Source organism: Amblyomma maculatum, chromosome 5, assembly GCF_055883805.1.
Source record: "Amblyomma maculatum isolate TAMU_Amacu chromosome 5, ASM5588380v1, whole genome shotgun sequence".
In the NCBI taxonomy this organism is placed as follows: Eukaryota; Metazoa; Arthropoda; class Arachnida; order Ixodida; family Ixodidae; genus Amblyomma; species Amblyomma maculatum.
In genome coordinates this window covers 91,614,226-91,629,648 of record NC_139348.1, presented here as the reverse complement: position 1 = coordinate 91,629,648, position 15,423 = coordinate 91,614,226, and the positions used below count along the sequence as shown (strand labels likewise).

At 45.4% G+C, this 15,423-nt stretch overlaps 1 protein-coding gene across 2 annotated transcripts in view; it reads right to left on the bottom strand.

The window, feature by feature from the left end:
* Positions 1-15,423, bottom strand: part of LOC146188684 (WD repeat-containing protein 13-like) — a 35,074-nt gene continuing 19,651 nt past the window's right edge. For both annotated transcript variants that reach the window (XM_084603885.1, XM_084603886.1), the window contains 5 exons: positions 14,519-14,602; positions 13,638-13,696; positions 11,301-11,423; positions 8,244-8,365; positions 1-3,677 (listed from right to left, as the gene is read on the bottom strand). In XM_084603885.1, the coding sequence (XP_084460011.1) occupies positions 3,496-3,677; positions 8,244-8,365; positions 11,301-11,423; positions 13,638-13,696; positions 14,519-14,602 (570 nt within the window). In that variant the 3' untranslated portion in view covers positions 1-3,495. The remainder of the gene's footprint in view (positions 3,678-8,243; positions 8,366-11,300; positions 11,424-13,637; positions 13,697-14,518; positions 14,603-15,423) is intronic.

Sequence of the window (15,423 nt, the reverse complement as noted above, 5' to 3'; positions counted from 1 at the left end):
AAAAAAAAAAAGAATATGGCAATGCTGTCTTTTAGCACCCATATGTACACGCTGCAAAAAGTAATGGGTGGCCACAAGTGATGAGTGACCTTTAAGTGATACACAAGTGATGAGTGACCTTTCTGATTGAAAGAAATTTCTACAAAACCGGGACCACCGATGGCAATCTCTCTGCTGCCAGTAGTTATAAACCCAAAAGTCTATTTACAAGCGGCTTTGAAACAAACTGTACAGCAAAAACTGCAGTTTGTAAGCTGTAACAATGCCGGTTATTTACTCCACCTGCTTTAATCAGATCATAGATCTCAAATTTTGTGCACTGGCATTGTCCACAGAAATTTCTGTGCGCGTTTCCGCATCTCAAATTCAATAAATGACACTGCGCATCATGAGCATTCACAGAAAGGAGGCATTGTGACAATTAAAGTAACCATATGCACTTTTTTTTCTTTTTCATTTCACCTCCAATAAAGTGGATCCAATGTAGTCAGGATTATGCCCACAAACTTGCGATCGGCAGCTAACTACTACAACCATCCGGTCACCACATCAGATAATTGCAGGTCAATGGCCTTGATTGCCTTGTCCCCAGAATGACATCCATTTAAGTCTTCCCAATGGTGCACTGCGCAGTTTGTGAACCCCGTAGTATAAAGTTGCATGCGAGCTGGCAAAATGGATTGCCCACATATCACGCACACATATGTAGCGCCCCTCTCTACTCAGATTTAGCGAGAGAACTTTTACTGGTCGACAAAACAGAGAAAATCACCGCTTGCGCTACAACTGAATCAATATCACTGAATAACAACACAGTTTCACTCGTGGTCCGTAATGGCAAAAGGAAACCCTCGCGTTACAATCGCATCTGCATTACAGTGGAGTAAATATCGCAAGTCTACACCAGCCTGATCAAGAGCTCAGCTAAAGGAGACCCAGTGCCATGGAAAAACATGCAATATGTTGCCGAAGCTTTCTTCAACCCGTGGATGATCACGATGCTGAGAGAACAGACTCGACAATGGCACGGAGCTTGCCTGCCCAGACAACACCCCCAACCCCTTAACTGTTCCAAGGCAGAAATGGAAGGTGAGTTGGTTGCTACAGGATTTAAAAATTAACGAGGGCCTAATTAATGAGTTTTTATATCACTTTATCAATGCTTTCCCCACGCCTTTGCAACGAATGTCATTAGATGTTTACTAGAAGCATGCATACTGTGGGACATAATTTTTTCCGAAAGGAAAAATGTTTTTACACACTAAATAACAGAAGGCCACACGTGACCAGAAGATAGGAGTACATATTTCAAAATAAGCCTTTGGAAACAGACCAAATGCAAATCTCAAAATGTCTCTATATTCCCCCCTGTACACCTTGCTCAAGTAATAGAGCCCTACTTGTATTAAATGTTATTTACACCAGAGTACAGCATTCAATCATATAACCAAAGCAACCCCAGGGTGGTTGAAATTTCTGGAGTCCTCCACTACGGCGCCTCTCATAGCCTGAGTCGCTTTGAAGCATTAAACCCCACAACCAAACCAAACCAACACCAGTCAGTCAGTAAAGACTGTTTTTGACTATTGCTCAAACTATTATTTGAGTATCGTTCATTCTCAATCAGAGACACTGCTGTAAAACTCAATTATGCCTCACAAGCTCATTATGTATACTTGCAGCAGACGTTCCTTTGTATTGTAAAAACTTCACATAATGACAGCAACAAAGAAACTAAACTGTGATCTTAATTTTGCAGTAAACCAAATTGAAAACCGCCCACAGTGTCACACAGCAGCTTCCCATGAACAAGAAGCCATTTACAAAGAAACCATGGCTCTCTGCGATCATTGTTAAAACCTCCACTCCCATTAAAGCACTGATGACAAAATAAAATGGAAAGGACTCCCCATACATAGCTGAAAATGTGCGCATTAGAAGTAATCAACAGCACACCTTTGATGCTTTCCTAAGGCTAAAACACCCAAAATCCAAAATAAAATGAAGTGAATATGAAACAAAAAGAACTGGCGACATGCTCGCTAGGTAACACCCTAAGCTTTCAATCAATGACCTCAACAGACCACACAGCATAGACTGGGACCTCAAATGTTGACATGAGACCACTAAGGTGCGTGCTCTATCTATGCAAACTGTAACTGTCAAAACCATCTTTCCACACAGGTTGACATGAGTTGAAGCGAATGCACGAAGCTTTCCAAGAAACGATGATGCAGCTTGTCCACGTTTCAAGGAAACACTGTCGTTTGTGCAGCCAAAGAGAAGAACAGAATGAGTGAGTGGTAGAATTATTTACAGCCATACATACAGCACTGTACAACAAAGCGCACACAGCTATGAGAGAAGCAGTAAAATAATTCATTTAAAACAAGCTGGTGGGCTAGCTCAACATGTGAGCCTACAGCATGGGAAAAGAAACAACTTAAAACCAATACAATGATGAATGACACTTCGCAGGATATACAACTTGCTTGTTGCCCTTTTTTTTTTTTTTTTCTCGTTATCTGATGATTTGGATGACATAATATATATATATACGATTCTCGGTGGTGGCACACCACAATGCGGGCGGCAAGTTCAGTGCGTACGGTGTAAGTTATTAGTGCTTTAAATCCAACGCATTTTCTCACAACAAAGGTGACAAAGTCTGATTAAAATACTGAACTAATGGATTTTGCACATGAAAAGACTTGCCATTAAATCCTCTCGCATACTACTTCTGTTGAACCGTATACCACAATTGTGTGTCACCCAAATTTTGAGTCCTTTCGTTTGAAATACAAATTCTTTTTTTTTGGTTCAGTAATACTACATTTGGGGTGCAGTGGGAGATTACCAAACAAAAACCCCAAGTTGCTGATCGAGCCAGCATTGAGGGCACTGCCAGGCAGCCCTACAATTCCTTTATAATATATAGTAAAAAAAGGGAAGGTGTGAAAGATGAATGAACAACTAATAACGACTTGTACAGCTTATTCTGCAACACATTACGGCAATTCAAGCTGACTGTTACGTGCCTTATATTTAACCAACAACAACAAAAACACACATCTCACTGCTCCTTGGAATGCAACACACCACAATAATCAGCTACACACTAATATTGCTTGGCTGTCTCAGACTGTCTGCAATCATCACAGGTTAAAGAAAAATGTGTATTTCGTACGCACTGATACCAGAGAAGCTAACTTCATGAATGTAACGCTGTTACGAGCCTGCAGTTCACGATAAAACTCTTCAAAACCTGTCAGCAGCCGAGAATAAGGCTGCATCTTTAATTACTACAGCAGTCCCTGCCTCTGCCTTGAGGTTTGAATTCTTTGTGCTTCACTGCTGTGCGGGAAATCCTTCGTAGTCCTTTCATCACTGCCATTCAAAGCGGCTACGCATGACTGTCACGCACACAGCTAAGAAAAACACTCGAGCCGTTGCTGCAGGCACATTTCATGGGCATAGACTGTTGGCAGGGGGGGGTCAGGCAGGCGACCTCTTCCAGAGGATGACCATGCCCTGGGCGTCACTCGAGGCAAGCAGAGATTCATCGTAGTTGAAGCAGACATCCAGGACGGCTGCGGAGTGGCCCTGCAGCTTGTTGAGCAGGGGCTTGGCACGCTCCACGTCAAAGAAGTTGACGCACTGGTCCTCACTGCCGGTCACTGCATTGAATACTGTTTTATTAGTATGTGCTCTGTGCTTCGGGGAGTAGGCATCCCTCTGGCGTTCACATAGGCACTAGTGCGTGATGATTAGCCCATATTCCAATGGGCCATTCGTGCTGCATGCACAAACTACAGTCGAACCCCGACATATTGAACCCGGATAATTCGAATTTTGGTTATATCGAACTCACAAAATATCTCCTTGAAAATCCCATGTAAAAGTATAGGAAACCTGCGCCGTATACCAAACTCCAATTTCCCGGTCGTTCAATATACCGAACTCCGCACCAGGCATTGGACGGTGCGGTGCACCTTCCTTAAATACGATAGCATCACCCTCGGCCGTTTGCCGCGTGACATTTTCAAGCCACGCGCAGAAGGAATGAGAGGGCACAGTTCGGCGACGGCTGCTCTAGAGCAACGGCGCACCCTTTTCCCAAAGGCGCTTGCTTCTGCAGTGATCGTTTGCCGCGCCAGCACGTCACGTTTGAAGCCATGTGCGTGAAGAAATGAGAGGGAACCAATGCAGCCGTGGTGTTTGAAAGAGGAGAAAAACGCAATAGAGCGAAGCGCAAGGGTGTGCCCACTCTTCTGCTGAGCTTTATCTCTCCCATCCCTCTCTCTTTCCCGGTCTTCGTTCGCAGCAGCACCCAACACGCATGCGCGGACAAGCCAGCTCAGCTCGTGGCAGGCAGATGCTTCTCCAGTGTGTGTTGTGAACACTCAGCACGCGGCGGCTGACGTGCGATGCACGTCTCGCGTCATTGTGCTGAACGTGCGTAAGCTACAGCAGCTGCGGACGCTAAGAAGCGGCAGATATACATATATTTTTTTGCAAGAGTCGTTTATTCTTGCCATCGTGCTGAATGTGCAGCAGCAATTTTTTTTTCTTTTGCGAGAATTGCTCTTACTTGTCATGCTGAACGTGCGGCGCAGCGTAAGTTATGGCGGCTGTGGACGTTAAGAAGCGGCAGATTTATTATTATTTTTTTCTTGTGCGAGAGTCATTGATTCTTGCATCTATGAATCAGCAAAAGCACATGGTCAGCTGCGATCATGACACCAGTTTTTAGCATTGTTCACTTCAAATGGTATTTGCAGCTATCACGTTTTCCAATAATTTTGTGGCAGTGGACTACGCCCGCCCCAAGCGCGGTGCGATAAATCGAACCAGGCTTGTGCAATCAAGCCATCACGGGCACTCTGCCAAGTTAGCTTCCTGCCACTGCAGGATCTATGAAAAGTATAGTAAAAAAATTAAACACGCCGTGACGTTATCGCTGTGCAGCATCTTAGCGCGCTGCCAATAAATGAGCTGTGGATGCGACGGTCAGAAAGAGGGATGCGCCACTGAATGCTGTTTTTTTCAAATTCTCGGGGGCAAAAGTGGGGAGTGGGTTCATTATGCGAGTAAGTTGATTACACAACAAATACGGTATCATTTTTTATGATCGCAAGTTGCGTCTCAAGCTGATTTCTGTATATCGAATTATCGATATAGATATGTCGAACTATTTCGTGATCCCCTTCGAGTTTGATATATCCGAGTTCGACTGTATACTCGAAACATTTTCAATAGCTTCAGAGCTGCGTGGTTCATTTTAATTCTCGTTCACGTGCTGTAACCACATTAAGAAGAACTTATACAGTTAAACCCACTTATAACAATATTGAAGTGCATAGAAATATCATTGTAACTGGGCTAGGCCAAAAAAAACAAAGAAAACATTATAAACTACACATTTAATGAGGACGAGGTAGCTTACACTTTTTATTTCGTAGCTGGAAGAAACCCAAAGTCCGTAAGTGTCGTCTGTTTCACGGCAATCTGACCGACATCTTTCTACAGGGCGTCCAACTGCTGAACATTGTGCATTGGAAGGTTCTTAGCAAAAACAAAGTCCAGCAGGGAGTCAACCATTCTCAAACCCTCCTAATGAGACGCAACCTGCACAGGTTCAGGTTTGTCGTCGTCGCTACTGTCACAGTCCTCCGCGCCAGTGACTGGTGCGATGATAGCCTTATCTGTCGCGACTGTATCGTCGGCATGTGAAAAGTTCTCAAGTCCCGACGCGTCACAGTCACTACTACTCACTGTGGACCAAAGTTGGGTCATCGCTGCGTCGGCAGGAGCTTTGCGACTTTCCGTGTCACAGGCATTCCCAAAGAAGCCCGCCTTCTCGAAAGAGTCCATGATGGTGGAGGAGCTTACTTCCGCCCATGCTCCAAAAATGAACTGCACTGCCATCAGGAGTGAGATTTTCAAGACTGGCGCCAGTTGTCATTCTCAGACAGAAATGTCGAGGTTCAGTGCGAACCTGGTCAAAACACATTGGCGATGCAAGCAATCACGCCTGCATCCATAGGCTGCAAACCTGTAGTTGTGTTAGGTGGGAGGAAAAACCACATGTGAGAGCATCTGAGCTGTTTGGTGCATAGTGCAATTGTCGAGCACCAATACCACTTTGCTGCTTTCGCATTGAATCTGCTGATCAAACTCGACCAGCCACTCGTGAAAAAGTTTGCGCGTCATCTGTACGTTCCCATTATGATGGTATGAAGAAGGTGGGGCACTTGTTGCTGCTCTCCCTGTTGGCACACAAGAAAATGGTCACGCATAATTTGCTTTGCTTGCTGCCCTTACAGGGATCGCCTTTGACAATGCGAGTCTGACGGCAGCATCTGGAAAAGCAGCCCAGTCTCGTCCCCATTGTACAAGTCCCTGTCTGCATATTCTTGTTGGATGCAGGGCAGTGTTTCCTCAAGCCACTTCTGCCTAGCGTCGACATCGAGCGATTCTGCTTCGTCCATGACTGCCTTGTAGATGATTGCATGTCTCTCCTTGAACCGTTGAATCCAACCACCACCAGGATGGAAATCGGTGTTGCGCAGGAGGTATGCAAAGTGCTTCGCCTTTTCCACTAAAATGGGGCCACTGATCGGCAGGTTTGCTGCACGGGTGTAGAACCCCTGGTAGAGTACCTGTTCTACGCCTTTGTAGGCCTTGTGTCTAGCCCTTTCCCGGCCGTCATCCATTGCATGGGCAGACTGGCATTGCTTTCGCTCTCGACCTTGAGCATGTAGTGGATGATTGTCAACACTGTCGGTTCCGTCAGGCTGTACTTGCGCACCAAGTTGCGCACTTTACGCCGTCCTTGTGCTCACGTACAATGTTCCACTTAACTTCTAGCGGTATTGCCATTTCCTTCCTTTTCTCCGCAGGTTGTGACGTGTTGCCTGAAGGCGGATCCTCCATTGCCGTTCATAAAAAATCCCGGGCCACCAAGATCGTGGCAACAATGATGGCATACTAGGAAAACCATGTATGAAAGACGCGTGCACAAACGCTGCTGCATGCCTGCCACAAAACATGTGCAACCGTGAAGTAGCGGCCAGGACAAAGCCAACAGAAGAGGACAGTGCAGTGCACCACGGTCAGCGCACTTTCAGGATGGACTGCTCCACCGTGCAGAGGCAGGGGGGACACGGGTTCCCTGCCTAGTCCACGGGCGGTCTTGAGGGGGAGCGCTTAAAGCTCTCCTTCAGAATGGCCGTGCCTAGCAGTGCCTCACACCTTTCCTCCTCCTCCTCGTGAGGAAGCACTTCATCCTCCCCAGCGTCTCCGCGGCATGCAAGCTTCCCCGTCGCACTCAACCAAAGCATTGGCTAGACGTGCTCTGTCCCGATTTCTTTTTTTTTACTATTATTGTCACTGCATCGATGTTGTCGGCGTCTCCATGCACGCGCATGCTTTTATGGTCGCTGCGTTTCCGCATTTTTGTTGACTTTCAGTGACCATATTTGATTGTTATAACCAATAATATAATACGACACCATTGTAATAAGTGGCTTATTTTACTATAGAACACATGCCAAGCCTGATGGTGCAGTGGCTGCCTATTGTTATATCCAATAGATTATTAAAACCGGTATTGTTATAAGTGGGTTTGACTGTAGAACATGACAGCGTGCAGCCAAGAACTAAGTAGGGTAGCCTCCCTGGATCCTGTACAGACTGTGACACCCTGCCTGGAACATTGCTCGACTATGACATGAAAGAGCAACCCTATTATCAACAGGGGAAAAAAAAAGAAGCCTCTTCCATTTTAACTTCACTTGTAAAATTTCCAACAGATGATGGACACAGATGATGGTCAGGCTGCATGCATTGTGCTCTCGATATTAGGAGACAGATAGCGGGCAATGCAGATAAGGCAGTCAGATGCAAGATCATAACATTCCAAAGGTGGTCAACACCAGAAGAGGTGCAGGCGTGTTTTTTGAAAGTCTACACTATAGGATATCCAGACGTCGGCCCTGGTGGGCATAATCGGGTATCAGTGGCAGAGGCCCCCGAGAGCCAGATCATAAACAAGAGACGGGAGCATTTTGACAAACAGAGTCACTCTGTTTTCTAGCCTAGCTAAGCACGCACACTAGCCTCAGCTACTGATGGTCAAGAGACGGGAGCATTTTGACAAACAGAGTCACTCTGTCTTCTAGCCTAGCTAAGCTGGCACACTAGCCTCAGCTGGTGATGGTGGTGCAAGGTAAAAAACTCACCGATGCACGCCCCCTGTCGGAAGGACATGATGGGGCAGAAGGAACTGCGCACGGGTGTTCGCAGGCGGTGCTTGACGTAGAACTTTCGCTTCAGGGACAGGCTGCCGTCTGAACCCTGCACACTGCAGAGACATAGAATCCCTAAGCGGCAATGCATAAAAACACGTCTCCCATGGTTCAACACTCAACTTGTGAGTATGCACATTCATAGATACAAGCAGGCTGAGAGTAGAACAATTCTTGTTAGTTTGATTAGGATAAGGTAAAGAAAACAGTCGCACACCATGACATGTCCCTTCATAACAATGGCAAGTGGAAGCCAGAAACTATACTACTGCTCCCCATTGAGAGAACTCACAATGCCTGATGTCGGGCAGTACCGACCACGGTATATTCCCAAGAACTCTAAGCAAACAAGTTTGCCACAAAACTGCTGAGGCTTCTTCAAGTAGTGAAATGAGCAACTTTGAAGCACAGCCTCACCACATCCAGAGTGGCACATCATCGGTGCTTCCATGCAGTGAAGTTGTGGCACATCCCTTTCGTGGCTTTACGATTGGGAGAGTGGGGGGGATGTGCTAATGCACTTACGTGGACGATAACACTTTACAAAACCTAGAACTGCCCATGCAAAAGAGATGGAAAGCCACAGGTGCCTCAAAGCATGTTGGCTAAACGTGCACATGCTTTGGCATCATTAACTGCAGCGAAATATTAAGAACATTGCGCTAGAAATACAGCTGTAGTTTCCATTAGAACACACTTGGTTAAGATAAATTCTAGCACGAGGCAAACAACATTTGGTTGGTTTCTCAGACTCAATGTAAAGATATCGGCCTAACACAAACTGTCTCGTGTATCCTTCGGTTAAAATGAACGTTTAGAGAAACTGCTCTCACGATGACTCTGTGCAAAGGTGTGTGCAGAGTGTCTTACATGAGGCACTCTTGAGTAAAGGTAGGAAAAATAAAAAAAAAAAAGAAAAAAAAAGTTTTTGGGCTAGAAAACACACCCAGCAAGCTGGCTTCCTTTGCACAAAGGTGCTGGGGAAGTTACAGTAATGAAGGCCCACCTTTATTGCACTGCACTGGACGTATTGCAGTGGCCTTGCATTGCCTTGACTAGCACAGCACACTTTTCGCAGGAAGCATGTTGTTTCTTGTTTCCAGAGGTCGATAAGGTACACAGCACGCCTGCCACTTTACTTAGCACGTCCCTCGAGCAATACAGTTTAACCCCACTACAACGAACACTGCTTCAATGAAATATCTTTAATCCCCCGTCAGCACAACACAGAAGTCAATGCAACAAAGTTAAGTTCTCCCCCACAGCGAACCAGATTTCAGGCTTGTTCTCGCTTCACCAAAAAAGTGTTCATGCTTGTAAGCAAACTCATAAAAGGAACGTCATTGTTAGGCAGTGATGACAATTTTGTTGATCACCTTGCGACAAGGTGCAGGTGTCCTCTGCCGAGCCTGAGTCACAGCCAATTCGTATTCACTGTAGATCACGTGATTGAAGGCGCAACGAAGCACGCGGTCACGCAACGCTGCCCCATTCATCTGATCCTTTATTTCTGCTTGTGTACGTTTTGCGCGCTCAATAGGAGCACGGCAACAAAGCGGACGTCCGTTTATTTGGAGATGAAGGCTCGAATAATTAGCGAGGCTAAAAGTGGCAGAAAAAAAAGAAAAAAAAAGGTGACGTTGCAGCGGAATTTGGCATCTCCAACTGCACCAATTTTGAAGCTTGAGGTTCGCCACAACCATGCGTCGTGAGATGCAGAGAGTGACGCACAAGATGCATTGGCTCCGCCTCCCGCGCTGGAAGCGACGGGCGCATTTGACGTCATTCGCAATTTCATTGGCGCCCACGACGACATCGCGATGCAGCATCGCACCACGGCACTGATATCCAACGGACAGAGGAAAACGAAGATAACCGGCTTTTTTTCAGAAAATAAATGGCGTTTGTGAAGTGTGCAGTCAAATTTGAAACCGTTTTGGCCAGGTTTTGCCACAACGAAATTTTCGCTTCAACGGAATTTGTCGCCTGTCCCGTCCGTTTCATTGTAGCAGGGTTCGACTGTAGTTCAGTCACAAAATCGCCACCTTGCATACTGCTTACTGCGTGGTTTCTCACTCCATTGCTGGAATAGCTGCGATCATCTATGGAAGCTTCTTGGAACCTGGACACACCTCAAGAATTTCTCACAATAAGAACCCAGCGCCTCCATCAAATCAAGGGTGGCCTACTGGGAATAAAGAAAAGCGCCGGAGTCAAGGACATTTGAAGGTCACTGATGAAGCTGTGGAGCAGAAGGTCGGGCTAAAAGCACCAGCTGCCAGCAGGGCCAGCCTGAAGAGCTTCATCGTTGTTGGCATTGGTACAGTGTCAGCTTCACTGCTTTCCTTCCCCCCCCCCCAAGAATCTCTAACTTAGAAAATGTACTCTTATGTTAGAAATATGCATCAAATAATAAGCGCCAACTATATACATTATTATTATTATTAGTAGTAGTAGTAGTTGTTATTGTTTTGCGGGTGACAGAAGGGTTCTCCCATTTTTGTGCTCTATTCCACCCTCACACATGATTTGCACATTGCCGTGGTGGCGCAGCGGTTGGGGTGCGCGAATGCTGTGCCAAGAATACGGGATCGAATCCCGGCTGCAGCGGCCGCTTTTCAATGAAGGCGAGAATTTAGGCAGCCATGTGCTACACAATGCCAGTGCACGTTAAAGAAACCAAGGTGGTGGATATTTCCGGAGCCCTCCAGTATGGTGTCTCTCATAGCATTTGTTGCTTTGGGACATGAAACTCTATAAACTAAACCAAACCAAACATTTCTTTTTTGTTTCCTGTTACACAGGTTTATTGTAACAGGCCTTACAATGATAGCTACATCCTTTTCAAAAACCAGAGGAATGTAAGGTCTGTAACTTAAGGAATATGCTAACGATGCGGGGCTACTTGCGATGCCTGGCGTACAAACCACCACCAACCACACCCGTCTTGCACGGTGCTTGCAAGTAATAGAGAGTTGGCTCTTCTCCCACCTGTAGAGAATGAGGGCATTGATGAGTCCACAGTTGGCCAGCACTGAGGGATCCCTGGCCTCTCGGCTGGCCCACTGACGGGCAGAGAGGCACGTGATGGGACAGTTCTCCGCCACCACCATCCTGCACACCAATGCCAGGCATATGGCTTCACTTCCATCTCATTTTGTGAAACACGCTCTGCTGCCACCATGGTGGCACAGGTTAGGTGGCAGTGTACTCGTTTATGGTCGACAACAGTGCACTGGAACATGGATAAAAGAAACGACATAGGGGACACAGACGTTTACTGAGGTTTAACACAGGAAAAGCAAGACCTATATGCAAATGACCACTACAGGAAACGAAAGCAAGTCAAAACTAGACAAACAAAGCACCTTGGCAACAATACAGCAAATGCGTCCAAAAATAAAGAAAACAAAAAATACTAATCAACACTGGACTGCAGCAGAATGCACCCCCATTTAAACTCGTTTCTATCACTATCAGCTAAGATGGTTCCCTTTTCAAACATAAGGACCACCTGGCCAGGGAAACAGTGAAAGCTTTTCACATTCACATCACTATGGATACCTGTGTCAGTTGCCCATCAACTGTTGTTTACCAAAGCCCGAGTCACTTTGATATGCTGAACTCCATAAACCAAACCAAAAGTAATTAGATCTTGTAACGACTGCTTAGCTTGGCATACAGCAACATAAATATACTCAGGGGTGCATTCTTTTGCATATTGGTGATGAACAATAGTTTTGTTGCCTTTCTTTTTTGAACTGCACACTGCGTTTTTGGCTGAGCACCATGTTTGCTGAGTTTTGCTTTTGTTATTGTGTTTTAAAGTGGTCCATCAAGTACAAATCTATCTGTAATCATATTAGTGCTCAGTTGAAGTCAGCCCTTCTCCCACCCCATTTCCACCCTTCCGTTACTGTTCCACTGTGCTGTTGTTCATTGTGCATTTGTGCAAACTTGCCCTACCTTCTTTGCTATGGACACATTTAGGTGAATAGCATGAAAAAGGCACGCATGAATGGAGACATGCATTATAGACAACGCACCGCAATAGCTTACAAGCAGCTCAGTGCATTTTATATGTCAACATAAACTGCACGCTAAGAAAACAACAAACGAAACATCGCAACGTCTTCATGGTACTAAAAATTTGGGCGAACATTCGTGCCAGGGATATCATGTCTTAAATGTGTAAATTTTCTCTGTAAATTAGTAAATTAGTGAAGATGCACCAAGGTCAGAAGTCCCATAAATGATTGTGGTGCCTGTGTGTCTAGCAGACCATTGCCCACAACACTAGACCCTCTTCACTAATGCAAACAGACAGTGATGCTTGGAATGGCCGTGGCCACACCTATAACAAGCCAGGTACTCTGTACTCTGACAAATGTCCAAGACGACCCTACACTTCACTTTAAGGCAATAATCACAAACGATATCTACCTGAGCATGATTACACCTCTAAAATGGGAAGATTCACTCTGTAACTACCTCTACACTGGAAATACTTCTAAATATAGTAAGCTGCTGTTACGATAAAAGAAAAGTTAGGATAAAAGACTGAAATACAAAACAGCAGCTCCCCTTTCCATTGAAAGTGCAGTACAGAAAAATCGAAGGCTTAAATTGTCCCCTGTGGTTGCAAAACTGTGAGCATGCTTAGGACCACTGTACATTATTTTTTCTGTTGCCATTGTCGACTGCTGCATTTGCTCAAAAAGTTATCAGATTCCTTTGCAGCCAAAAAGAGAATGAACACGATATCCACTACTACCCTGCAGAAGCACATCTGTCTACAAAAAAAAGGGGACAAGACCTGAATCAAGCTGGACATATGAAGGACAGCCAACAAGGACACGTCTGAGGTCCGTCACTATGCTCTACAAGCAGTTCTTGGCTAAGCTCATTCTAGATAAAATAACAACAATTTAAATGCAGATCTCTTGGAAGCGAATTTCTTCCTTCAAGAAGCGAGCCTTTATTTACACTGGCACTCGTTTCATCCCAGTATCTGACCCCACCGCCGGCGCTTCATTTCGATGGAGGCAAAACGAAGAGGCATCCGTGTACTGTGCGATGCCAGTGCATGTTAAAGATCCCAAATGGTCGAAACTTATCCCTAGCCCTCCACTAAGGCTCGTCTTTCCTTCTTTCCACTTTCACTCCCACCTTCCTCCCTCCCTCTACAGCTCGGTTCAGGTGTCCACAGAACAAGGGTGGCAGATACTGCGCCTTTCCTTTCCTGTGAGCCAATTATTATTATTATTCGATATGGCTGGAGCTTTTCCCAAGGCCAATGCCTCCAGCTTAAAGTAAATTGTAGCTCACCGTTTTCCCTTGGTCAGCTTCCCAGTGGGCAGGTCAAACAGGTAGGACACAATGTAACCCTGCGCCAAACAGAATGTCCGGTTGGTCAGAGAAAATCACTGGACAGAGTGTCACACAGGCAAAACAGTGCCCAAACAGAGTGCACAAATCCATCAGCTACAGTGTACAGACGTCACAAACTAAAACACATAGCAAAAAAACATACTTCAGGCTGTCTTCACCTGCCAGTTCCACTGGCAAGAAATGTAGCTTATGATCACCTAAGGGTGAACAGAAATAATCCAGGTAAGCGATGCTGCATTCCACCTACACTCCACCAGGAGAGCATGTCACCTCTTCAGATTTTCCAAGAAAAGTTCTCGCTAGTGCTTACTTATGCCCAACAAGGTTGCTGGCTCTGATTTTCTTAAGAAAGAGAAACTGCTGCTGATCGGTATAAATGGTGATAAACATAAGAAGCCAGCAAACTTCACAGCAGAGATCATAAGCGGACAACCATAGCACTCAGCAATACCATATTTGAACTTGCCCAGTAAGTCAACACGTCACTTAGGTAAAACCGCTTACATCCACAACTCCGAGAATATAAGATAAAATAAAAAAAATATATATATATTAGAACACTTTTGCCAGCCAAAACTGACGCAAGCTGTCAACTCATGCTTACAGTTATGTGTCGCGTTCAAGAGCAGCACACAGTAACACAGTGTGTAACGTGACAGATTGTTTAACCGCTGTCACGTTACACACTGTCAAGCAATTTTAGACAGCAAGGCTAACCTAAACGCAAGCAAATATAACACAAGATGTAACACACTCAAACAGCTTTCTCATGCATTCTCGTCGTGCAACAGCTGTGCCACCACAAACAGTGATCTCACCCGATCATCTCCAGCCCAGAGAAGCTTGCCCGTGGGGTCGAAGGTCAAGCAAAGCACGCAGCCGGTCGTCTGGCTGCTACCACCCTGCACAAAGACCACAGTGGACGCATTTTGTGGAACTCTAGGAGTGCTGCACAGGTTTTCTTTATGGGCTGGCTATTTTCCCCTTACGCATGGGTTTGTTTTCTTAGCAATGTTTTGGAATAAGTAGAAACAGCTGTTAGGTTCGAGCTTTGACATGCAGTTTGTTTTAATTAACAGGCAAACAGGAAATAAATGAATGGATGGTAGATGCAGGTGAAGCTAGCGCAAGCGAAGCTGACCATAAACCCCTCTGAAATTAACGAGGCAATGCAGCAGTAACAAGGACGACAGGCACAAAAATGACAGAAGCTGCATTGATGTTACAAAAGCGAGACGATACTGACCAGTGCCAGTCACATACTATTTATGCATGCCTTGTGCCATTACACTGCAGGGTTTAAGTAACTGCACCGTGTATTATAACCAATTAATCAATGTCTATAATCTGATTTATACCTCTACAATCTGATTTACACCACCACAAATACCTTCACGCCAACCTGCAAGACCAATCCATTCAGCTGTCACAATGATTTTTTTACCAGCATTATTCCAAGTGACCGTGCTGATATAACCACAGAAGTGGCTGTGCTTTAACAGCACAAAATAGCCAGCAATGTATAAAAGACAAGTGATGTAATTCACGCTAGCTTATAACCCTGTCACGTGGCTTACGATTGTGCCGCTGCTACATGGCATGCTCGATCGCCGTCGAGGAGATTACATCATCTCACACTGATGTGTTATGGTGCCGCCCTCGCCTGTAAGCAATGCATGTAAGCAATGGGTCTACTATTTTCACCTCCAAAAGATTAAGTACA